General features: G+C 35.2%; 2 protein-coding genes across 2 annotated transcripts in view; both read right to left on the bottom strand.

Moving 5' to 3' along the window:
• Window positions 1-8724, bottom strand: part of LOC115216332 (Golgi-specific brefeldin A-resistance guanine nucleotide exchange factor 1-like) — a 102872-nt gene extending 94148 nt beyond the window's left edge. Inside the window, 1 exon segment of the mRNA XM_029785554.2 lies at window positions 8122-8724. The gene's annotated coding sequence lies outside the window, so the exon portion shown is untranslated.
• A 16703-nt stretch (window positions 8725-25427) lies between these two features.
• LOC115216523 (mediator of RNA polymerase II transcription subunit 29-like) lies at window positions 25428-26271 on the bottom strand. The gene has a single exon (XM_029785971.2). It carries the CDS (start codon window positions 26237-26239, stop codon window positions 25760-25762), a length of 480 nt encoding a protein of 159 aa, XP_029641831.1. The 5' UTR covers window positions 26240-26271; the 3' UTR covers window positions 25428-25759.

Genomic DNA, 26271 nt, shown 5'->3' with positions numbered 1-26271 from the left:
GAAAAATGCGTGTTTATTTTTTTATGAAATTTCGCCGAGGTATGTCTTTGATGTTGTAGATTACGATTCTGTTGAAAACATGAAATACACACACACAAATATATATATATATATATATATATATATATATATATATATATATATATATATACACACACACAGAGTTTCAGATTATGATCTCCCCTCCAACTTTCGTTATAATTCTTTAAAATGCACTTTTAAAATGATATTTTGCTGGAATACGTTTTGGTGAGTCGAGACTAGTAAGGTTGATGTTCCAAACATAAATCTGATTATAAAAAGAGGCGGGGAAAACCGCTAAAGTTAAGTAAACAGGTAGAAACGAAGTAGTGGCGGAAGCGGAAGGGACGATCGAAAACTCAAACAAATTCTTCCCTTTCTGAATTTAATCAACGTAATCAATCATAAGCTACATCGTCGAAATTGTATCTCCGCGAAGTTTTGTTAAAAAATACGCATTTTTCAGAAAGTTATGACAAAATAAAATCAGCGAAGCACGAATCTGGTTTTGTAATGATTTCTTCTAAAACTTAATTTACAGGGCTACTGAAACAATGTACCGTTTCCAAATCTGATATTCATTATGTTACATATGTATTATTTATATATATGTACGTACGAAATTACTATTAATATTTGATTACTTTTATTTGTCTTCTAAGATTTACACGATTAAAAGGTTTTAGATTAATTTGGGTGACGAGGAAATAAGTACAGACGGCCAGAGAGTCGGGTTACATTGCTTTGTGTCATCTATCTAGTTCGATGCTACGTGGCTTTGAGTTCAAATACTCTGTCGGTCAACTTTTACTTTTTATTGCTCCTGGAGTTATTCAAAAAAATATATTCTGGAGTTAAATCAACTCTCACTTTGCCACACCGTTTGTCCAGTCAACACAAATTTTAATTTACATCATGATCTCGCCTGTATTTAGCCAAAATATTATGGCGCTTATATCTTTTATTCTTCACTTGCTTCAGTCATTAGAATGCGGCGATACTAAACACACTTTATTAAGTATCTGTCCGGCGAACGGGAACGTGAAACTCTGAGTAGCAGTATTTTTTTTGTGTGATTTTTTGCGATGTTTTTGTAGATTTAAAAAGCATATTACTCTATCCGGTATTCGAGTACTATTTTTTCCCCCACATTGTTTGGTTAATATAGGGCGTAACAAATATCAGAAAATCAAAAAAAAAAATGTGTGTAATAGGTGTAAAACAACTTCCTATGAACGAATATGAAAAAAAAAATTCGCGCACGCGAAAGGGGGGTGGGGGAGAGGCCTCGGAAAATTCACATCGGGAAGTTCCGAAAGCGTCTGAGGAGCTGACCCGGGCACCAAAACAAAAAAAAAATAGTGTAATATGTGTAAAACAACTTGCTCTAAACGAATATGACAAAAAAAAATGCGCTCTCGAGAAAGAGGGGTGGGGGAGAGGCCTCGGAATATTTATATCGGGAATTTCCGAAAGCGTCTGAACCGGGCACAAAAACAAAAACAAAAACAGCGTAATAGGTGTAAAACAACTTGCTCTAAACGACTATCATGAAAAAAATGCGCGCTCGCGAAAGGGGGGGGGGGAGAGGCTTCGGAAATTTCACATCTTCAGTCCACGGCCTTTAAACTAAGAAAAAATAGTGTAATTGGTGTAAAACTACTTGTTCTAAACGAGTATCAAGAACACACACTCACACATGAATCATAAACTCCGTATTTCGCAAAAAAAAATAAAATAAAGAGAAGAAATTCTGGAAAAAGTGAAGAAATGTTGGATCTCATTCCTTGGTTAAAGCTATTTTAAACATTAAATTTATGCTTTTCTTTGAAATAGTTCAGATATATGCAATTCTTCTCACTTATTAAGATGCATTTATCAGAAAAAAAGAGACAGAAAAAATTATTATTTTGTGTCAATCCTTCCCTAATTATCCTTTATTAATTAGTTTTGGCGTGTATTTTTTTCCCAAATTTATTTTTTCACCTTTACAACACTGTTTAGTAAAGCAATTAATTATCTTTATAATTTGCATATTTGACTTATTAATCAAAATTCTCTAGATGTAATATATACTAAGTAATGCATCCTTCATTTATGTGTTCCGTTCTGTATTATGCATGCGTGACTGTTTGTATGTAAGTGTGTTTAACTGTGCACATGAATGTGAATATTAAAGAACATATTTATTTACTATGATTGTTATTTTCAGAACAAATAAATCTTTTGGCTGTTATGTTATTGATGTTATTATTATTGCTAGTTAAAGGGTGGTGACTTGGCTGAATATTTTGAGTCTTGTAGTATGTAGTTGTGTTAGTCAATATTCTGAGTTCAAATCCAACTCATTTCTTTATCATCATTATCGATGGACCACTCAAAGAGGTATGTATACATTATCATTTTCGTAACATAATTTCTGTAGTATTTCAAGATGTTTCTGACACGTATTTTGATTCACATGGCGGAGATCCAACATTTCTTCACTTTTTCCAGAATTTCTTCTCTTTATTTTTTTTTTTTTTGCGAAATACGGAGTTTATGATTCATGTGTGTTCTTGATACTCGTTTAGAACAAGTAGTTTTACACCAATTACACTATTTTTTCTTAGTTTAAAGGCCGTGGACTGAAGATGTGAAATTTCCGAAGCCTCTCCCCCACCCCCCTTTCGCGAGCGCGCATTTTTTTCATGATAGTCGTTTAGAGCAAGTTGTTTTACACCTATTACGCTGTTTTTGTTTTTGTTTTTGTGCCCGGTTCAGACGCTTTCGGAAATTCCCGATATAAATATTCCGAGGCCTCTCCCCCACCCCTCTTTCTCGAGAGCGCATTTTTTTTTTCATATTCGTTTAGAGCAAGTTGTTTTACACATATTACACTATTTTTTTTTTGTTTTGGTGCCGGGTCAGCCCCTCAGACGCTTTCGGAACTTCCCGATGTGAATTTTCCGAGGCCTCTCCCCCCCCCCTTTCGCGTGCGCGAATTTTTTCTTTCATATTCGTTCATAGGAAGTTGTTTTACACCTATTACACACTTTTTTTTTTTGATTTTCTGATATTTGTTACGCCCTATATTAACCCATTGTTTCACATTTATGTTCTTATTCTTGTGTATGTGTGTTATATAAATTTTTTTCGTAATGAGATAAAAAAGCCAAGGCTGTGTAGATTTTAAAACATTTATAGACAGAAGGTCTATAAATGTTCTAAAATCTACACAGCCTTGGTTTTTTTATCTCATTGTGAAAAAATATTTTATATACACACGCTGTCGTATGACCAACGTTGAACCCCTTATTCGCATAATCACCGAACCTGGAACTTAACTATGGTCTGTCTATAGCACTTATTCAGCATTACCTGACACCTTGGGTCCCAATGACACCATTATCTCTTATACATACAGCGCATTGAAGGATTTTAGTCGAATGTGTCGATCCCAAAGTTTATTCTATCGGCCTTTCTCGCCGAACTGCTAAGTTAGGAAACTAAAATTATAAGATATATGCCTTATCAAAACGGAGAAAATCGAATCTAAGAATGAATCAATAACGAATTCTTTTAAAACTACAGTGAAGATGATATACAGATAAAACCATTAATGATGAGCTATTCCAAGCAATGGCTCAAAAATATACTTAACCATTAGGAAGGTGGGAAGGAATGAAATGAAAGAAACTTATTAATATAATCTATTTTACCTTCCCAGCTCAAATCACACAATCTACAGTCTTTAAAATAGAAAGACATATTGAACATTTACGGCTAGAGTGTCTTATCATGCGTCTGCTTGTTTAGAGCTGATCTGGGGTTAATCGCTAACACTATCAACCCCATAAATGGAGGTTTTTTTTTTGGTTTTTTTTTACAATCCAAATACAGGTGAGACGCAACTTTCATGCTAATAGGTAAAAAGTACGAGATGTCACGAGTATATATATATATATATATATATAATTTTAGGTGAGAAACGAATTTAATCAGTTTAGCCCTAGATTAGCCATGAATCCAACTAATTTATAATCAAAGGCGCTCTACCGTGACCGCCACGTTCTATCTTTTTTATTACTTTTCGGTGATTGTGAAGAAACACAGTGTATCTACTTTCGTGCAACGTGTACCCCAGATCACAATAACCAATGCGTCTTTACATTATTACTATTATTAAAGATTATTAGGACAGGGCGCATAATCTGAAAGGAGATTCGACTGCCATTTCTAGCAGGTTAAATGCATTCTCCTTGACATGGACGTTCATTAAATGTAGTGTCAGCAGCAATAAGTGGACCAAAACGCAAGACAAACATAAGTGAACTAACCTAGTCACACACACACACGTGTATGTATATGTTGTATGTGTGCGTGTTGTTTTGTTCGAGTTAAGTCTCTTGCTACTTCGAGTTTCGCCCGTTAATGCACGGGGTCTTCAGGAAAGAGTCGGAATGAATCTTGTTAAATTTCTTCCATCCACACTTGAAGTATTTCAATTTTAACCAGATTTTTTTTTTCTTACAGATTTACTACATTGATGTAACTTCTTTATTATTAATTTCTAAAAAAAAGACTACTTTTTTTTTTTCTTTTTAGAATAATCTGGTGAATATTTTAAGTACTTTTAAGTGGTTGGAAGAAATTTAAAAAGATCAGTCGTAACTTGCCTGAAGACTGCACACCCACGGGCGAAACTGAAAGGAGCAACAGACTGATTCGACCAAAATAAAATATATGAATTTCTATTGTTGTGGTACTGAGTAGTCTTCTTTCCAATAGTCAATACTAAATGTGTGTGTGTGTGTGTGTGTAGGTATATATATATATATATATATACGATTTGTTTCAGTCATTTTGACTGCGGCCATGCTGGAGCACCGCCTTAAGTCGAACAAATCGACCCCAAGACTTATTCTTTGTAAGTCTACAACTTTATCGGTCACTTTTGCCCAAACGCTAGGTCACGGGGACGTAAACACGCCAACATCGGTTGTCAAGCGATGGTGGGGGACAAACACAGACACAAATATATACTTATATATATATATGTATGTATGTATATATATACACATATGTATATACATATGTATGTATATATATTCACATGTATATATATATGTATGTATGTATATATACACATATATATATGTATGTATATATACACATATGTATATACATATGTATGTATATATATATACACATATGTATATATATATATATATATACACATATGTATATATATATACACATGTATGTATATATATATATATATATATTTAAGTAGGTGAATGAATTATCCTATGTTTATCCATTCTTTCATTTATTCATATATATATATATATATATATTATATATATATATATATATATATATATATATATATATATATATGGCGGGATTCTTTCATTTTCCGACTACCAAAGCCACACACAAGGCTTTGGTCGGCTCGGGGCTACAGTAGAAGGTGCCACGCAGTGGGGCTGAACACGGAACCATGTGGTTAGGAAACAAGCTTCTTACCGCACAACCAACAATAATGATAGACAAACAGACAGACAGAAATAATAACCAGCTGAAATTATAAGGTAACTGAAAAACTGCAAGTTTAATGCACAGCACACAAACACACACACACACACACATATATATATGTATGTATATATATATATATATATATATATATATATATATATATATACACTAAGCTGTATAGTTTCTGGTGTTGATGTTACTGCTGTTGTTATTGTTTCAAGGGAGAGCAATCACATTCATAAGGGTATAATCTATATTAGTGCGTGTGATTAACGATTGCAAAAAAAAAACTGTACATGTGTACAGCATCGATTCGATGACATATATCCAACTATATGCAAACAAGCAAAACAAAACGAAAACTAATACGCATAATCTTTAGTTTACATTCTTTCAGCTTCTGATTTAGGACACAGTCCTGTGTCACACAAGCTAAAACATTACATAAAAAATCTCTGTTGCATTTGGTATTTGTCTTGGCGCTTTTAACTATCCTTTTATCTATTTATATTACAACCACCCTGTTCTCTAGAGTTTGTAAAATCGAAAATTAAGGAAAGTAGTTAATTGTCATATACAAGGAAATGACATAAATGACAAGAGCAGGAAGTTTGATCATTAAACATATATATATTATTATATGATGTGTTTACTATTCCACCCGCCTATGCTTAACCCTGAATTTGTTTCGGGTAGAATGTATCCAGAGAACTTCACAAGACTTAAGAGGTAAGATGTGATTTGAGAGAAATTTCTAGCAAAATCTGTTATTTCTAGCAAATCAAATGACCACGTAGCGCACTCCCACACTTTATTTGGAACATAAATTATACAAAAGAATGTAGGTGGCAAATATAAACATCCGTTGAAAACGACCTAAACTTGTCCTAAAAGGCCAACAGTTCCTTTCTCGCCAAAATTTTACATATTTTTTTCTTGTCACTGTTAGTGATTTAGTGCAACAAAAAGTTAATTAACACCATATCACATATATCATACGCAATCTGTAAACGTATGTGAGTTTGTTTAAGCCAATAACACTACCTCATTGTTTTTAGAATATGATAATCAGAGACACAGACAGACGGAGAAAACAACACTATATAACAGAATAGTACTATTTCTCATTCATTATTATAAAAATCAAGAAAACGTTGAAAAGAAGAAATGAATACGGCATCGATTTTTGACGAATGTGAAGTTCTTAAATAAAGGTTTTAAATGTTGACATTAAAATTAAGGTGAGACGTAAGGAAAAACAATGATTCAATTAAGGTCATCATCTGTCTATCATCAGTTTATATAAAGGTACACTTTATAGTGAGTAATAACTTTAGACTACATGGTATATTATTTAACTTTAGGTTAACAAATATCATAATTATTTGGTTTGTTTTTAGTAACTGGTTATTTTAAGGATTGCAAATATTCTTCGTCCATAGGGTCTCCGTTTGGTAATCAACAATGAATATGAAAGCCACTGATAATATCTATTATCGTTAGACTATGTAAGTAACTATGTGTGCATGTGTGTATGAGAGAATGTGTGTCTTGTGTTATTTAATTGCATGCATATGGTTAGACAATTATTTGTCAGGATATAGTAACAGATTGTTGTTATAGCAAAAAGATATATATACATAACGAGACAAAATTTAGGTCGAAATAGAATCCCTTGATGCAAACAAAATCGACAATGAATGAAATTCGTATGATTTTCTCATCTTTTCTCCCACGCTGTCTACAAGGAACAAATTATTGAGAAAAGAAGACATGGAATTTGAAATTATGATTTCAACGCTGATGAGAATTAAAAAAAAACATCGATAATCATCAATTATTTGCCACAAAGATACAAGCATAACAATACATTACAAATAAGCAAACATCGATTGCGAAAGATTACGGTACGTATTAAATTTGACAAAGAAGCGAAACTTAAGGGTTTATAAATGAGGGTACTGATGGTGGTCAGATTGTGTAATGTTCACGCTTTTATCAAAGAATTGTTACTAATAATGATTTCTAAAAATTGGCACAAGGCCACGCATATTTTTGTGAGGAGGGTGTATGGCCGAATATTAAAATCGATACCCAAATACCTGACATGGTACTTTATTAAATTAACCCCTCTTCTACAATCGAAGAATGGAATGACAAAGTTGAACTCGGAGGAATTCTGATATAGTGACAGGACCAAATAGGGAGCTTCTAAGTGGTCGCTCGATTTCCAAGAAATAACAGTTAAATCTTCCGTAAATCGAATCACCATTCACCTTAAGTAAAATAGCAAAAAACACATTGGCCAATGTAGTCATAAAAAGACTGGATGTCATGGTTGGAATACCTCTTGCTCACAGCCAGGTCTACCCAATCAGGGTGGACCGGGATGAGGGTAGGGGGCAAACAACAATCGACAATAACCAATAATGTTTTCTTTATTAACCATTAAGGGTTAACAAAGACATCGAAGACGGTACAGGATGAAACAGTATGGAGTGACATAAAAAAAAAAAGGCATGTATACAGGAAAATAATAAATAATGGTTTGTAATGTTATGAAATATTTGTACTCACCTTATCTGGTATATATATTTTGGAAGGAGGGTTTGCAGAAGGAGTGACACTCTAAACTGTGTGAGATTCAGAAGAGAACAAAAAATATCTTGTTCTCTTCTCTCTCTGTCTTTGAATATATTTATTAGAGACAGAGACAGAAAGGCAAGTGTGTGTGTGTGTGTGTATGTATGAACCCGAATGAGTTTTTGTTGTTTGATGTAAAAATAATGGCTGCTGCTTGTCACAACAGAAAACTACTTCTGGCTCGTCGTCTGCAATACAATGTCTGTGCACTTTAAACCTCAAAACTCCTCAATTGTTTTTTTATATTCTTTACTGAGATACCTCCTTGGTTCTTCCTTTTCCTCCTTTTTCTTCCTTTTTTTCTTCTTTCAGTATTGCTTTGAAAAAACTCCGATTCCGATGTTATTCGGAGGCATTTTTTTGGGTTCCTTCGTATTCCCCGGTTTTAAGGGAGACTCCGAGAGGAGTAAGAGAATGAAAAAAATAATAGCATTAAAGAATTAAGTGAGACAAAAGAAATAAGTGATATTAGACAACACCATATTGGCCATCTGTAAACTTTTAGGCTAAATGACGTGGTGGAGTGTCGTCTTGTGATTTTGTAGTGAAGAGCTACCATGCAAGGGGGCATAATTCAATCTTTATCACTGCTTCAAATTGCAATCTGCTCCTGCTTTCATTGCCATTCCATTCCACTCACGAAGGTGGCGACCAGAAGGATTGCTACCACACCAGACAAAATACTTTGCGGCATTTCTTCTAGCTCTATATTCAGAGTTCAAGTGCCGCCGAGTTCGACTTTGCCTTTCATCCTTTCAGGGTCGATGAAATAAGTGCAGTTGAGTACTGGAGTCGATGTAATCACCCAACCTCCTTCACCCCATCAACTTTCTTGCCTTGTACCTATACTTGAAAAGATTCCAATTCCATTCACCAAGACAGCAAGCTGGCAGAATCATTAGCACATTTGGCAAAATGCTTAGCAGCATTTCTTTCAGCTTGACATTCTGAGTTCAAATGCTGTTGAGGTCAACTTTATCTTTCATTCTTCAGGGGTCAATAAAATAAGTACCAGTTGAACACTGGAGTTGATGTAATCGACATACCCTCTCCCTTAAAATTGCTGGCCATGTGCCACAATTTGAAATCATTATGATTCTATTCATCATTTGATTTGTCCGTGCCTGTGGCATGTATAAAGCACCAGCCGATCGTGGCCCTTTGCCAGCCCCCTCTGGCCCCTGTGCCGGTGGCACATAAAAAGCACCCACTACACTCATGGAGTGGTTGGCGTTAGGAAGGGCATCCAGCCGTAGAAACACTGCCAGATCAGACTGGAGCCTGGCGCAGCCTCCTGGCTTCCCAGACCCCAGTCAAACCATCCAGCCCATGCTAGCATGGAAAACGGACATTAAACGATGATGAGGCATGAAATCATATCTTTTTAGTATTTTATCTGCAAAATATTTTAATGGCTTAAAATTTTCAGCATCATTTTTATCATAATCAGAACAGCAGGTATTCATATATTCATAAAGAGAGATAATATGACAGTTTGTGCAATAAACCTCAGACTACTGGATCCTATGTCTTGCAGTATTTGTTACAGCTCTGAATTCTGAGTCACATTCCACCTAGATGCCTAACAAAGAGCTCCCTTGCCAACCCAGAGGCCTAGTGTGGTAACTAAAGCAACTAAAGCAAATCCTCAAAACCAAATAGAAGTGCTGGTTGGAGTTGAGAGAGGAGTTGCTCCAGCTGGTGTGATGTGTACTCTGTTGATGGCAATTCATTAGCCCCATTTTAATCCTTAAAGCCTTCATCCTTTGTAAAATAATGGTCTCATATACACATCAATGAAAAACAGCCTTCCACATTCAGTGAGTTTTGTGATACATAATGCCATCTTCTTTTTCTTTTACTTGTTTCAATCATTGGATTGTGGCCATGCTGGGGCACTGTCTTGAATGGTTTACTCAAGAAATTCAAACACAGTACATATTTTAAAGTCTGGCATTTATAGTATCAGTCCCTTTTCCTGAACCATTAAGTTACAGGGACATAAACAAACCAGCACCAGTTGTCAAGCAGTGAGTGGAGTGGGGGGGAGATTCAAACACAAAGACATATGTACATGCACACACACACACACACACACACACACACATGATGCACTTCCACACAGTTTCCTCCAACCAAATTCACTCACAAGCCATTGGTCAACCCAGGGCTACAGTTGTAGACATTTACTCAAGGTGCCACACAGTGGAACTGAACCTGAAACCAAGTGGTTGAAAAGCAAGCTTCTTAACTACACAGCCATGTCTGTTACTTTAACATTTTTACATAGAATACAAAAAAAAACAACCAAACTTGGTTATAGTTTGTTAGAAATATGGTAATAGCAACAAGTATACATAATTAGACAGGGCAAGCAATGGAGAGAGTACAACATATCTAAACACTCACAGTGTGCAATTTGAGTCTCAGTTACATAGCTGCATGGTGTAACTGGAATGATATGATATAACTGGCTAAAACATAGTCTTCTGGGTATGGGACAATTTGGCACAGCTGTTTTGGTACCACCTATTTGGCATCACAAGTTGGACATTGATTTATTTAACATAAGACACTTTAATGTTTCTCTCTTGCTCTCTCTCTCTTTTTCTCTGTTTATGTGTGTGGTCATCCTTTACTTCATTGGTTCCCAAGATCCAGAAAAAAGTGGGGTGATAATGGTGTGGCTAAATGGGGACAATGGATGTAAAAACAATAAAATAATGGGTTAACTAGGTTAAGTTTTATTTGTGAAATACAGTTGTTTTAAATTTGCTGCAGAAAGTGATCTATGTTTGTGGTGATAGTGAGTGGTCGAGGGGTCACTAGGAATGCAACGTAGGTGCCAAGTGGGTGGCAGCCTGAAAGAGTTTAGGAACCACTGATCTAGATTATGTTTGTTTGCATGTGTAATGTCTCTTTCTCTCTTACCCTCACCCTCACAGGCACACACACACGCACACACACTTTGTATCTGTATGTGTATATTTCTGCACTTGCATATGTGTGTGCATCTATTCCTCCAGCACCAAAATGTACTGTTGCCAAAACAGGTTGAATGTCTAGTCAGTCATGCCATATCATCAGCATCCAATCTGTCACATCCAATTGTCTCATTCTGTAGTCATTTGGCTTGGAGTCATAAAATTGCTTGATCAGACCTGACCTGGGGCTACTCAACAACAACAATAAATTCTATATTATAGGTGAATGAAAGAATATGGAATTTGTTTCCTGCGATGGCTGCTGTTTTAATTTATTAGGGAAGATACTTGATCAGCAGCATTTTCACTTTTAAAACTATATGAGTTGTTGTCAATTTAGACAGTGCAGTATTGTCCTTTAAAGAAGAAATCCACTGCACTCCAATCTCTATAACCAACATTGTCAGAAAACTTCAATCAACTGATCTTAATGTAGTTGTTCCCCTTATCTAGCTTTTTAATTTAGATTTTTAACACTTCTAGTGAGAGTTTTTGTCTACTAATTGATTGGATAATCTCAGCTAATCAAAGTTTTTCAACTTATATTAATTATATAAAACTCTTGCATAGTGGTATTTAGTAAGCTGAGTATTTCTTCTGAAGTGTTTTCCTTCAGTCATATTGTTATACTTTAAGCTAAAGGTACTGCACAGAGTTTGTGGCAAAAGCACTTATCACTCTATGATTCAATCCATTTAAAAGTAAGCAGACATTACTGGATTACAGTATCACCCCACCACCAGTTTCCCTTTTCACACAATAAGCAGCTGGATCTCCATATTGCTAAGTGTTCAATTCAAATTCCACTTGAGGGTGTAACATAGAGGGCAATGGCATTTTAACTTCTGTTGTGTTCTGGATACTCCAAGAGCAGAGCAGAGCTGTGAGAATAAGATTAGGCTGGGCAAAGCTCAGAGGGCTCCTACCTCTGCTAGCAACAAAGGGTCTCTCTCTCAGAGTGAAAGCCAGATTGTCTGATGCCTGTGTGAGAACAGCTATGCTACATGGCAGTCAAACATGGGCCGTGACAGCCAAGGACATGCGTACGCTTGAATGAAATGAAGCCAATATGCTTCGCTGGATGTGCAATGTCAGTGTGCATGTTCGACAGGGTGTAAGTATCTTGAGAGAAAAGTTGGGCATAAGAGTCATCAGATGTGGTGTGCAAAAGAGACAACTGTGCTGGTATGGTCATGTGATGCATATGGATGAGGACAGCTATGTAAAGAATTGCTGATCTCTAACTGTAGAGGGAACCTGTAGTAGAGGTAGACCCAGGAAGACATGAGATGAGGTAGTGAAGCATGATCTTCGAACTTTGGGCCTCACCGAGGCAATGACTAGTGACTGAGACCTTTGATGATATGCTGTGCTTGAGAAGACCCGTCAAGCCAAGTCAAATCACAATCATAGCTGATGCTGGTGTCACATAACTGGCACCCATGCCAGTGACACATAAAAAGCACCTTTCATGTGTTGGGCCTCATAGAGGCAATGGCCAAGACCTTTGGCATTATGTTGTGCTTCTTGAGAAAAAGACTCATCAAGTCAAATAAAATCACCATTGTGACAGATACCATTTTCACGCAAATGGCATCTGTGCCAGTGGCACATAAAAGTACCCTTTACACTCTTGGAGTGGTTGGAATTAGGAAGAGCATTCAGCTGTAGAAACCATGCCAAATCAGACTGGAATCTGGTGCAGCCTTCAAGATTGCCAGCCCTGATGAAACTGTCCAACCCATGCCAGCATGGACAATGGACGTTAAATGATGATGATGATGGTTACTACCATTGATTTGTGTAAGTGTTTGAAGGAGAGGATTTAAGAAAAAAAAGTTTTAAAATAAATTTGCTTGGGATTGGACAAATATGTTTGTGATTACAGGATATAATTCTTTTATTGTTCTGTTGCTTCAACTCATTGTTTTGATGCATCATGACATTTTACACCAAGTAGATAAATCTAAACAATAACTTTCCCAAGATGTCAAATTAAGCTGTAGAAATTTTAGTGATTGCTTTAATTTATCCTTATCCTTACACATAATGATGGGTCTTCCTTTAACACATTATCCATCTACTTATTGGCTCAGCACTTGTAGCCTTGGATATTGTAACATTAATTTCATCATCAAGAGTGCTCTTAAAGTTTATTGTACTCCCAAGATACTTAAATAATCCAACCCACTTGAGTGGCTTATTGTCAATCATCACATTTAAATCTTGAGTATATTCTGTCTCAGGCTTTGGTTGGAATAAAACTTCAGTCCTGTTGATTTTGATAATCAGTCAAAATGCAAAAGCTGCTGTAGCAAACCTGTTTGCTCTTTCCTGAACTTCCTCAAATGTACGAGAAATCAAAGTACAATCATCAGCAAACAGAAAACCATGAAGAAATTCTTCCTTGGTTTTTGCTCTTTTAGGTTTAGTAGACCTCCTATGCAAAACTGAATTTTTTTTAGGTGTGGAGGTCTCATCTGTTATTGAAGCCTGTGCAGCAAATTTCATCTTCAGCACTCTTGAGCCACCAGCCTTGTATCCAACAACCTTTTCCCCACATTGCTTTAATATGCACCAGAGTCTAGGCTATTTGAACAAGAGAGTGTAATGAGTAACACAAACCTGTATGACTTTAAACAAATTAATAATAATAATAATAATAGTAATAATAATAGTAATAATAATAATAATAAGAAGAAGAAGAAGAAGAGCAGCACAGCAGCAGCAGCTACCATGTCGCAACTTTAGTAATTATGTGGATTGAACACGGAAAATGCAATTCCTGATTTCATGGTCTCATAACCATGTTAGTAGACTAACATAAGGAAGTGAGTCATGTGATGTATGTAACTTTATCTTCATGACAAACTAAATACAGACAACATAGTAGACACATGCCACACACACACACACATAGAGTCATATAAATATTAAGTGCTCAGTTTTGGTGGTTCTTGTTCTATTTACTCATTGAATTAATATGTAAATAAATAGTTGAGTATTTCAAACACACACACATATCCTCATCAACACAATTCTTTGGTAAAATCAGTGTGGCACAATGTGGGTCATGGTTGTACCTTTGGATTACAAGTACAGTTCATCTGATGGGTTTCTTTACAGTTTTCATTTGCCCAGTTTCACTTGCAAGGCATGGCTCAACCTAAGGCTATGGCAAAAGACTCTAGCCCAATGTGCTCCACAGTTGGAGTTAACCTGGGATCTTTTGATTGCTATATAAACTTCCTTACCACTCTGCCAAGCACGCAACCTCATTTACACACCTTTATACAGAATGTAAGCAAACTGGTAGAGTTGTTAGAACATTAAAAAATGCTTTGCTATATTTATTCCAGCTGTTTATACTCTGACTTCAAATCCTACTGAAGTCAAAATAGTGTACTTACAATAATTCTTTCTATGATAGGCACATGGCCTGAAGTTCTGGTGGAGGAGACTAGTTGATCATACTGACCCCAGTTATCAACTGATACTTATTTCATTGACCATCAAAAGGATGAAAGGCAAAATTGATTTTGGTGGAATTTGAACTCAGAGTTTATAGGCAGACGAAATACTGAGTCATTTTGTCCAGTATGTAATGATTCTGCTAGTTCTCTACCTTAATGCATTTACAGGGCCGGCCCTAGGGTTAATGGTGCCCCGGGCAAGCTAAACTTCGGCATGTACAAGCTGACAATCATGGAAATTTCCTTGTCTTTGTCATACCCTCCTTGGCACCCCGGGTGACTTCCCAAGTTGCCAGTACCTTGAGCTGGCCCTGTATGTTTATAAGAAGAGATAAGATTTTTGTTATTAACACATTCTATTTGTTTTTATTTATTTTCTTCATGTGTGTGTGTGTGTGTGTGTGTGCACTTTCTTTTTTTTCTTTTTTTTTCTCTTACATATACTGCAGCAATTTAAACCTGCTTAATGAGAACGTTTAAGTAGAACATATGTGACCTATTACATTTTTTTTCCACATAACTAAACAACAGATATTGTAAACCACTCCTAACAGTTGTTATTCTCATAATAGCTCAACAGCTAATTTCCAAGTATTTTCTCTTGATATACACTTTATTTTCTGTATTTAACCAAAAATGTTGTACACAGTCCATAAGGCAAACAAATTCATAAATCTCTGGTAACTTGAGATTTTAATTGTAGTGTTTGTGCTGAGAGACAAGAAATATGCTTATTGGCTTTCAAAGTGTCCAGTATGGCGAGTACCAAATTATTGATAAAAGACAATTAAACCAGTTAGCTTAGCTGCTAAATAGGTACTGAGTTTTGGCTATGTGATTAAGTTTCCCTCATAGCAATTCAGTTCCAGGATCTATCTCACTGTGCAGTAAGTTTGGCAAGGAAATATTTCTTCCAAAGCCTTGGGCTAACCAACATTTTGTGATTGGAAATTGGTAGATGGAAAGTGTGCAAAAGCCTAGTTTTTACATGCGCACACATACACACAACACATACATATATTGGTTTCAAATTTTGGCACCAAGCCAGCAAGTTCAAGGGTGGGATTAAGCTGATTACATCAATCCCAGTGTTCAACTGGTACTCATTTTATTGATCCTGAAAGGATGAAAGGCAAAGTTGATCTCAACAGAGTTGAAACACAAAATGTAAGGATGGACAAAATGCCACAAAGCATTTAGTCCAGCATACTAATGATTTTGCCAGTTTATTGCCTTAAACACAGACATATATATATAATTAGACTCTAATTTGGATTCTATCTGAACAATGCGGTTGTTTCTACCCCAATGAAGTGGCATCTAACAAGTGCACATAACGATGCAAATTTTGTAGTGTGCATTAGTTAATTACTACAGAAACATGTGTAGGTGCAGAAACGAAAAGAAGTAATTAACTGCTGAATAAAAATGGATATAAATCTCTATTCTCCTTTATTATAAATTCATTATTTTCTCTACCAAAAACATGCAATCACTATAGAAACATTTGGATTTACTGATGTGAAAATAAACTGAGGCTCGTAAATCAAACTAACTGGAGATTTTTATAGACTCATGGAGGTTAGCCAGCATTAATAACTGGTACATGCAACTACAGTACCCATATGGAGTCTATATCCCTACCAACTGTAATTTGGAAACTTGTAGATTGTTGGGGATTTTTTTCCTTCGTCTTCCTTTTCTCTTGGACTTTCCTCTGTCTCCTGTTTCTGAAGAAGAGCTTTACTTGAAACGTAAAATACCCTTTCTTTCCTTCCTTGAGTGTCATTTAATACTTTGCATGTACCCCATCATCTCATTGATGTTTTCTTTGTTTTTTTTATTAATTATACATATATATATATATACATACATACACACACACACACACACATATATATATCTTCTCCTATAGCCTACTTCAACACCTGTCAACACCCTCTTGTTGTCCACCAGTCACCTGTATCATCATCATTATCCTGTTACTAGCATACCTCTAACCTCCCAAACTCATGCACCACTGACCATCATCCAGCCCCATCCCCTGTATCCGATATGCCTTCCATCCACCCTTTAACCCCGAGCCCTATTTTTACAGATGTTACCTACCTCTCTTCACTCCCATTTCTCTGATTTTTTGCCTTCCCCATACACATTTGCAAGCCCCCCTGCCACACACACAGTCCCAGTTTCTCTGTCCCCAATCATCATAACTCATACCTTGAGGTGCCATCTGAACACTTCATTACCTCTAATGATTCCATAAGTCCTCTTTGCTGAACTGCTAAATAACAGGAATGTAAGCAGACCAACACTGATTGTCAAGCTGTATTGGAGGATGAACACAGTCACAAAGACACACACACATAGATATATATAATGGGCTTCTTTCAGTTTTCATCTACCAAACCCACTCACAAGTTTTTGGTGAGCCCAAGGGCATAGTAGAAGACACTTGTCCAAGTGCCACACGTGGGACTGAACCTCGAACCATATAGTTGGGAAGCAAGCGTCTTACCACACAGCTATGCATGCGCCTATATGGATATATCATCATCATCATTTAATGTCCATTGTCCATGCTGGCATGGGGTGGACGGTTTGACCTGGACAATCACTAAAATTTCTACAGCTTAATTTGACATCTTGGGAAAGTTATTGCTTAGATTTATCTGTATGGTGTAAAATGTCATGATGCATCAAAACAATAAAAGAATTATATCCTGTAATCACAAACATATTTGTCCAATCCCAAGCAAATTTATTTTAAAACTTTTTTTTCTTAAATCCTCTCCTTCAAACACTTACACATTGAAATCAATGGTAGTAACCATCATCATCATCATTTAACGTCCATTGTCCATGCTGGCATGGGTTGGATGGTTTAATCAGGGCTGGCAAGCTGGAAGTTTTTAATGTTTAAGATTCAAATTAAGGAAGTGCAATAATAATGTGTAGCAGTTTAAAACTGTGAGTAGGGAAATGCAGAATTAGGTTGGCTGATCATGATAATCAAATATTGATTGCTTCACTAAGATCTGCAGGTGGTATAGGTTATTTCCTGGTATGGGTTATTTCCCTTAGATTGTTTAGATAAACTATTAGAAATATGTAGTAGATAGAAGGATCCATTGGAAGGGCCCTATTATTGATTTTTTTTTTCAACATTCTAAGTATGTCACGAGGTTTCCAGACATGAGTTCTACTCACATGTCAAATAAAGTATAAAAGTGATATTGTCTGCAAAAATTAGAAATAGGACACACAAAAAACCAATATTCAACATAATCGAACATAAACAATGAAATGGGTTATTTCCTTTGAGGGTTTAAAAAAATACTATACAGGTGCTATGGGTTATTTCCCTTGGGTGTTAAAAAAAAATTAGTTATATGAGGTAGATATAAAGGTCCTTTCCAGGGGCCGTATTATCGATTTTTTTCACCAATTTAAGGTTTCCAGACACAAATTCTACTCATGTGATAAGTTTCATCAGAAACAATAAAACAATGCTGGAGGTGTTTGCTAACAACGCCACAAACAAACACACACCGATTTTCCAAATATGTAGTAGATACATATATATATGTACATATACATATATATATGTATATATACATATATATATGTATATATAAGGCGGCGAGCTGGCAGAAAGGTTAGCACGCCGGGCGAAATGCGAAGCCGTATTTCGTCTGCCGTTACGTTCTGAGTTCAAATTCTGCCGAGGTTGACTTTGCCTTTCATCCTTTCGGGGTCGATAAATTAAGTACCAGTTACGCACTGGGGTCGATGGAATCGACTTAATCCCTTTGTCTGTCCTTGTTTGTCCCCTCTGTGTTTAGCCCCTTGTGGGTAGTAAAGAAATATATATATGTATATATACATATATATATGTATATATACATATATATGTATATATTCATATATATATATACATATGTACATTTTCAGCGGTGGGCCGCGATCTTTGGGCTAAAACACTTTTAAGGATTTAAGGATATATGTATATATACATACATATATATATATATATACATACACATATATAAATATAAATACATATTTATATATACATACATATATGTGTGTATACTTTGTGTGTGTGTGTGTGTATGCATCTATATATGTGAGATAATAGTTTCAGTATTAAGCTGAAAGTATCTCTCATTACAATAGAGATGTTATTGTTTCACTTTTGACATGTAATACTGAAATAGTGTAAGAGATAAGAGATTGCTTAGGGCTCGCATTAGGCAAGAAGTTGAAAACTTTTTTGTCCCATGACACTGCATGGACCCTAAGCAAGGCATGTGTAAAATTTGAATGAAATTGGTTGGGTTGAGTTTTAGTGATGTACACATACAAACATTCTCAGTTTTATAAATATAGATATATATATTTAATCCCCCAAAAAACGAAGAATAAACACAAGAAAAAACACCAACACGAGGATGTGGTACATGCAAAGTATTAGCAGACGCTCTGTGAAGGAAAGAAAGGTAAAAATCTTCCTCCCTGTTTAGGTCTGCACTGCTCCACCTTTGTCAGCTGGCTTGATGACAATGTCGTTGTAGTGACAGATGGGCGATCGATTCAGCCTGGATGATGTTGGTCTGGAGGCACCTGTTTTTAAATTGAATCAGTCGACCAGCACATTGTAGTCATGCATGAGCAAGTCTAGGCTACTGAACTGGCTTGGAGGTGGCACCCCAGCTCCAAGAAGCCATCCCAATTGTCGTGACACTATGTGGACTTGTGGAAAAACGTGTGTAGTTTGATGAGGCACAGGAACTTGCTGACATCAGTGTGGGTCCCAAATTTGTCAGTGGGACATGAGAGGTGTGAAGCGAAGGCATCTGCTGAGGAGTGACCATTTGGCAGTGGACAAGGAAAGGTTGGGTGGTATAGTGGAGAGCAAAGCTTGCTGATTTAAGTAGAAAGATTTCATTAAAACATAAAACAATAGAACCAAAGAAAGTGGGGTATACACATAATGATTCATTATTGCTGGATAAATAGACTGTCTTCAGAAATCTCACAATACAATGTCTGATATAAAAAAGCTCTTTATGTGTTGAATGAATGACCCTTTTGTATATTTTATAAGTAGTTTGCTTTTAAAAGATTGCCTTTCTATAGTTTGTGGTAACATTGTTTAAGAGTTGATTGTTCATGTTTTTTGTTTAATTCATATACATCGTCTATTTATTTGCGAATGTGATAGTTTTATTGGATTTCTTAACGTTCTTCATATCAGAGTGTGGATTAACTAGAAAACTCATTTTATTTTAAATAATATCAATGGTGGAATTAGGAAAGTGACAAAGATCCTTGAGTGAAACAATAACAACATTGTTATCATCTAATTTACAATATCAGGAACAAAAGTCAATGAAAATTCATTTAATTCTATACAGCTGGATTTTATCCTTTCATCTCGAAATGATTACTTACAACCATTTCTTAGACTCTGTTATGGCATACAGTGCCATCAATGACAATATTATAGAAACCATTTTGCATCCAAGGAAAATCTTGATCTTTCAGAAAAAACTCTTCATGGATTATAAACAACATCTGCAAATAAAATTATATGTGATACCTCCAAAACTAGAGCTGAAAGAGCAAAACTGATGACACATTTAGAATCAGTCTGATATTATTCTAAAGAATAAGTCTAACATTCAAGGTAGTAGAATTTTTTATTTGTTGTTGACCAGTATTATTAATGAAATTACATGATTGTAACTTTAAATTGTTTTTTTAAAAACTAGTTTGCAACAGCTGGAGGAGAGAAGGTTGTAATAGTTGTAAAGTTGCTGAGAATAAAGAAAACACAATAAAAAGCAAATATAAATCTTAGAAATAACTCAACTCATAGAGATTTTTTTCACTGGGTTGATAGAGAATTTCTAATTTACAAATAAAATTGAAGCTTGATTTCATTGTTGGAACTGGATTGTGTTGTTAAACTGTTTCTCCTTTTCTTCCTACTATATAAGCTTGGTAAACTTTGCCTTTATTTATGTTTATTGAACAAGTCACAACACAATGACACTGTTAACTTTCAGTGTATTCATTCTGTTGCAAGTTCAATAGATCAACAACTTTGTCAATAATTTCCTAGAATCTAGGCACAGGCATAGCCAGGTAATTAAGACATTCATTTTGTAACTATGTGCCTAACCTGGTTCACCATAGTACACTTTACAATAGTCATGAGCCTCACACTGACCAATGATGAGTAAAATTTGGTATTTGGAAACTGTGTACATAGTATTTGTATGTGTATGTATGTAAATATATATGTGTGTGTGTATATATATATATATATATATATATATATATATATATATACATACACACACACATACATATACATACTTACATGCAAGATGTGACGGGTAAATTGTCACCATTTTATATTTTTAATTTCACACATGTACATTGTTTGTTTTTGATTTTGTCGACTGTACAGTAAAGTAGGGTAAGTTTTTGATTTCATTGACTACACAGTAAAGTAGGGTCAGTTGGGCACTGTCTGTGAGAAAAACAGTACCATGATACAATTCACTCAGCCAGAAATTTGGAAAGGACAGGCTGTACTGCTTAACGTTTGTGCTGGAAGCTCCAAATCAAACATTTCAGAGTGTTTGGGTGTCAATCTGAGGACATGTACCATGAGTGATAAAAATCAAACATCCTGTCAACATCATGGTGTTTGGAGTGATCACTAGTGATGGTGATGTTATGCCTCCATTCACAACTTCAGACTCAACATGGAGGCCTACATCAAGTGCCTGGAGGAGGTAGTGCTACCCTGGCTCAAGAGGGTGGCTGCTGGAAAACCTTATGTCTGGCAACAGGTCTCTGCACCATGCCACACAAGCAGGAGAACCCAGTTAGGGCTGTCAGACAATTTCTGCAACCACATCACCCTTAACATCTGGACACCAAACTCCCCAGACTGCAACTCCCTTGATTACTATGTGTGGGGCGCAGTTGAGTGAGAGACCAACAAAACTCCTTGTAACACTAAAGATGAACTGAAGGCAAGGATTATGGCAGGATTCACCAACTTAGACAAGGAGACCATCCAGAAGAGTTTCAGGAGATTCTAAAGTCGTCTGGAGGCCATGGTTGAAGCTATTGGCAACTTTATTGAATATGTTTACTCTTTAGTATTTCAAGATATTTTTATGTAATTTTGGTAAATATATCTGTTAAAATTAGAAGTCAGTGTTATTGTCATTTTTGCGTAATTCAGACAACAGTTTATTCACTGCACCCTGTATATATATATATATATATATATATATACATATAGGGAAAATAAGAAAAAAAAAAAGCCAGCAATAACGACACCAGTTTGACTTTGAATCTCTTTAACAATTCAAAATAACGAATAAAATTCCTCTTAATTCTACCTCAGTTCATCTAATTGTATTTATTTATCGCTACTTTTCATAAAAAAGTCTTTATTTTTTTTATATTCAATGTGCATTTTCGCTTTTTTTCTTCTTACTTTCCCCATATCTTCTCCACATGTAGTTTCTATTTTCTTTTTGAAACATTTCTATTATATATATATATATATATATATATATATATACTCACACACATATGTATGAATGTGTGTGTGTGTACATGCATTATGCTTACTTGTTTTAGTCATTGGTCTGTGACCATGCTGGGGTACTACTTCGAAAAGTTTGGCCAATGAAATTGACCCTAGTACTTTTTTATAAGTATGGCACTTGTTCTATTGGTATCCTTTGTTAAACCATTGTTACAGGGACATAAAAGAATCAACTGTCAAACAGTGTGTGAGAGAGTAGACACACACACATATAAAGAGATTTCCTCCAGTTTCTGTCTAGTAAATACGCTCTCAAAGCATAGGTCAGCCCAGGTCTACAGAAGATTCTTACCCTAAACGTTGTGCAGTGGGACTGAACCTGAAACCATATAGTTACAAAGAAAGCTTTTCAAACACAACACCACCTGTGTGTATATATATATAAACATATATATATATATATATATATGAGAAAAAATAAGTTCAAAAAGAATAATTCAAACTTTTTGAGAGATCCAAAAAATAGAGAAAAAAATGATTTCTAATAAAGATTCATCATATTCATAAAAATCAGCCAGCGCAACAAATAAGAATATGAAAATAATAGTTGAAAAATTTCGTTATAGGTATAAATATACCTTAAACAAGTATAAAAAATGGAGAGAAAAAAATGCTGAACCAAAATTAGATTTAATACATGCGTATGTATTGAATCCAAATTTGTATTAAATTTAATTTTGATTCATTTTTTATACTTGTTTAAGGTATATTTATACCTATAATGAAATTTTTCAACTATATATATATATTATATACAAAAACACGCACACTTTGTGAGCATATTTAATAGATGGAAACTGGATGGAATCTCTTTATATGTGTCTTTGTGTCTCTTCTCTTACACACTGTTTGACAGAGTTGATTCTTTTATGTCCTTAGCAAAGGAGGCCAATAGAACAAGTGGCATACTTTAAAAAATCAGTCACCATGCTTGATCACTAAATCCACAAGTTTTTTTATTCTTTCTCTGTTTTTCTTTTATTCCTTTCTGTTGAAGAGCATAAGCTCAAAACGTAAAAGACTTTCTCACTTTCCTGAGCATCAAACTAATACACCTGCTTGTTGTCCATACACCTGTCTTCATCTTGTTTTTTTTGTAAATTTATAGTGTATACGTATGTATATATATAAATTAAGCAGAAAATAGAGAAAATTCTTCATCAACAAACAAATTGACTACCATTGATTATTATTTTTTAATACAAAACTTTATCATTTCTGGCACCTGCTTCTGCTTCCAATGGCCATCAGCGCTGCCAAAGAAAATTCCGAGAATAATATTTGTCATGTTCTATATCTGGTACATGGAGCTTCATCAGAGTGAATAAAAATACATAAATTAAAAGAGGAGAGAAAAGAACAGGGCCTCGAGATGAGAAAAGAAGGCTTAATATATTTGAATCATACCATTTTGCAGTGATATGTGTTTGTTGATCAAGAATTTTATCCATTTTCTGCTTAATTTAAATTTGATTCCCAATAAACCCTTGTTTATTTTGTTATTGCCTGTATCCTATGAGCATAGAATCCTTTGCCCAGGGTTAACATAGGAAATTTATACCAGCAGTAAAAACGGATATTCTTATCCCATAGATGGTTATTCCAACTGCTAACTCTGCTAACCTATATATATATATATTTCGTTTTTGTATTTGGTTTGCAAGATTCTTTATGTGAATTTGTGAGTTGAAGCATTTTGTGGTCTGGGGAGTCATTCTGTTTTAATGCCTTATTAATTAAAAAGGAGTGGAAATTGAATCCATGAGTGTATTAATCAATATGGCATTAAAACAGAATGACTCTCCCTAGATCGCTAGCCACTACACATTCTTTATTTTCTCTCCTTGTTTCTTTCTGTGGAAGAGCGTAGGCTCAAAACGTTAAAGACTTTTTCACTTCCTGAGCGTTAAACTAATACATCTGTTTGTTGTCTTGTTTTTTTTGTGAATTCTCCCCCTATATATATATTCATTTCATTTCATCTAGTTTCAGCTCACGAGCTGTGGCCATGCTGGGGCACCGCCATTATATATATATATATATATAGAGAGAGATAAAGTGTGATTCTCTGTGCACATGTTTGCCAATGTGTACTTTTTATGTCAAAACGTAACTTAACAATCCGTCAATTTGAAATCGATATGTCCGAAGCATTAGTGTCGATATGACCACTGAAATCCCTAGAAGGTAGTGTGTCAACATGTCTGTAATCCAATGTTTTAATTAGTTTAAAGAATAGTCACTAATACTGTATAACTTAATCCGGTCTTTCTCAAGTATTTATATTCTCATTCAGATATAGAAAACTTTTAAAAACATAATTACTGTAAATCGAATGTTTGAGGACGGAATTCTGCCTTAAGCAGGCCACATAGCTCCTCATAACTTTATTTTTTTGAATTTTCAGAATATTTTTGCGTATTTGTATCCAATACACGATAAATAACACGACTATGAAAAAAGTTTTAAAAAAATTTTTCGAGATTAATGGCAAAACATGAGAGAGAGTAACGATTTACCAGAAAGTTCAAGACATTATTTTAAGCACCTGAATGACCGAAAATATGATTTTCGCAACTAAATTGATAACTTTTCGAGACAAAGATGCATTTTAAATATTAAAACAGTCTATTCATCAGCCTGTATTTGCTATTAATTTCCAAGTCTTGTGGAAAACGAGCAGATCTATGATCCAAGGCTTTCCAGCTATGACCATTCTGTCTCCCACCTTTTTTTTTTTTTTTACTGTGGTATCCAGTGTATCTTTCTCATTTTAAAGGCACTTCTGACAGCTAATTCCGTGGTAGTGCCATTTTAAAGACAATAATGTGTAATTTGAAATTTAGTTGCTATTTCTAGCAGGTAGTGTGACCGCATAAGAGGATCTCTCTTGGGCACTCTTGTTACCTCGAACAATATGGAAACGATGCCGCGGCTTGTTTGAAATACTTACAAATGAAAAGTATGAATTTTAAACTAAGTTTTGATCGCATTTGGTTCAACTAAAAATACAAGACTCCACTTACTCATCTTGACCTTACTATCAACCCTATATGTGATCACTTGACCTGCTAGAAATAACAGTCACATTTTCTTAGAATCGGCCTCAACATTCCAAGTAAGGAGAAATAACAATTCAGCGAGACTTGAACAATATTTAGACGATTCTGTTTATTTTCTTTGGCTAAATTCAAATATATTTTTAATTTTAAGTGAATTGGAATATGAGAAATTCAGTATCATGAATGTATGAATGAGAAGGAAAAGATAAAACATGTAAACAATAGGGGTAACGAAGCTGATTAAGCTGAGATATAAAAACCTAGTTACCCAGTTCATCAATATCTTTGGACATGTATATAAATAAAATCAATTTTGTGCGATGTTTTACAAAGTTAATTTATAAAGAAGAATTACAGTACGCTTGGGATTTATGTTAAAATAGAAAGGGAAATAAAACAAAAGAGAAACAGTTATGATTTATCAGTTCTTTTGAGTAGATCGTGAATTTCTTTAGCTGTAGAGATCTGTCCTCTTACTGTGCTTTGATACTGTGGATACGATTGGCTTTGTCCGTCTTGATTATCGGTCTTATTAGTCACAACAGGGATCGGTGTAAAGCGATTTCCATCGATGATTTGAGCACTGGCTTCTTGAGCAAGTCGTAGTATTATTTCCATTTGGTCACAGATTGCAAACAAGTCTTCCAGACAGCGCTCGAATTTTGGTTGTAGGCTTTCTACGTTCATTTTGTTACCACCGTCGACACTGGCATTCTGACGAAACGCCTGGGAAGCTAGTTTGATCAAGTTGACTAGAGATTCTTTTAAACGAGGTAACATCATCTTATATCGCGATATTTGGTCAAAATCCACTTGTTGGTGGGGCATTTGAGCCGATTGTTGAGGTGCAGGTTGCTGCTGAGTTGGAGGAACTTGAGCACCGGACGCCATGTTTGTTCTGTAATTAGCTTATGGTTATCTCC

The sequence above is a fragment of the Octopus sinensis genome, linkage group LG10 (genome assembly GCF_006345805.1).
Source record: "Octopus sinensis linkage group LG10, ASM634580v1, whole genome shotgun sequence".
Taxonomy (NCBI): Eukaryota; Metazoa; Mollusca; class Cephalopoda; order Octopoda; family Octopodidae; genus Octopus; species Octopus sinensis.
The sequence above is the reverse complement of the archived record's forward strand: the minus strand, read 5'-3'. Positions and strand labels throughout refer to the sequence as shown.

Bases quoted from the DNA above. Each gene is read 5' to 3' on its own strand.
- LOC115216523 (XM_029785971.2), bottom strand. From the start codon at position 26,239: ATGGCGTCCGGTGCTCAAGTTCCTCCAACTCAGCAGCAACCTGCACCT.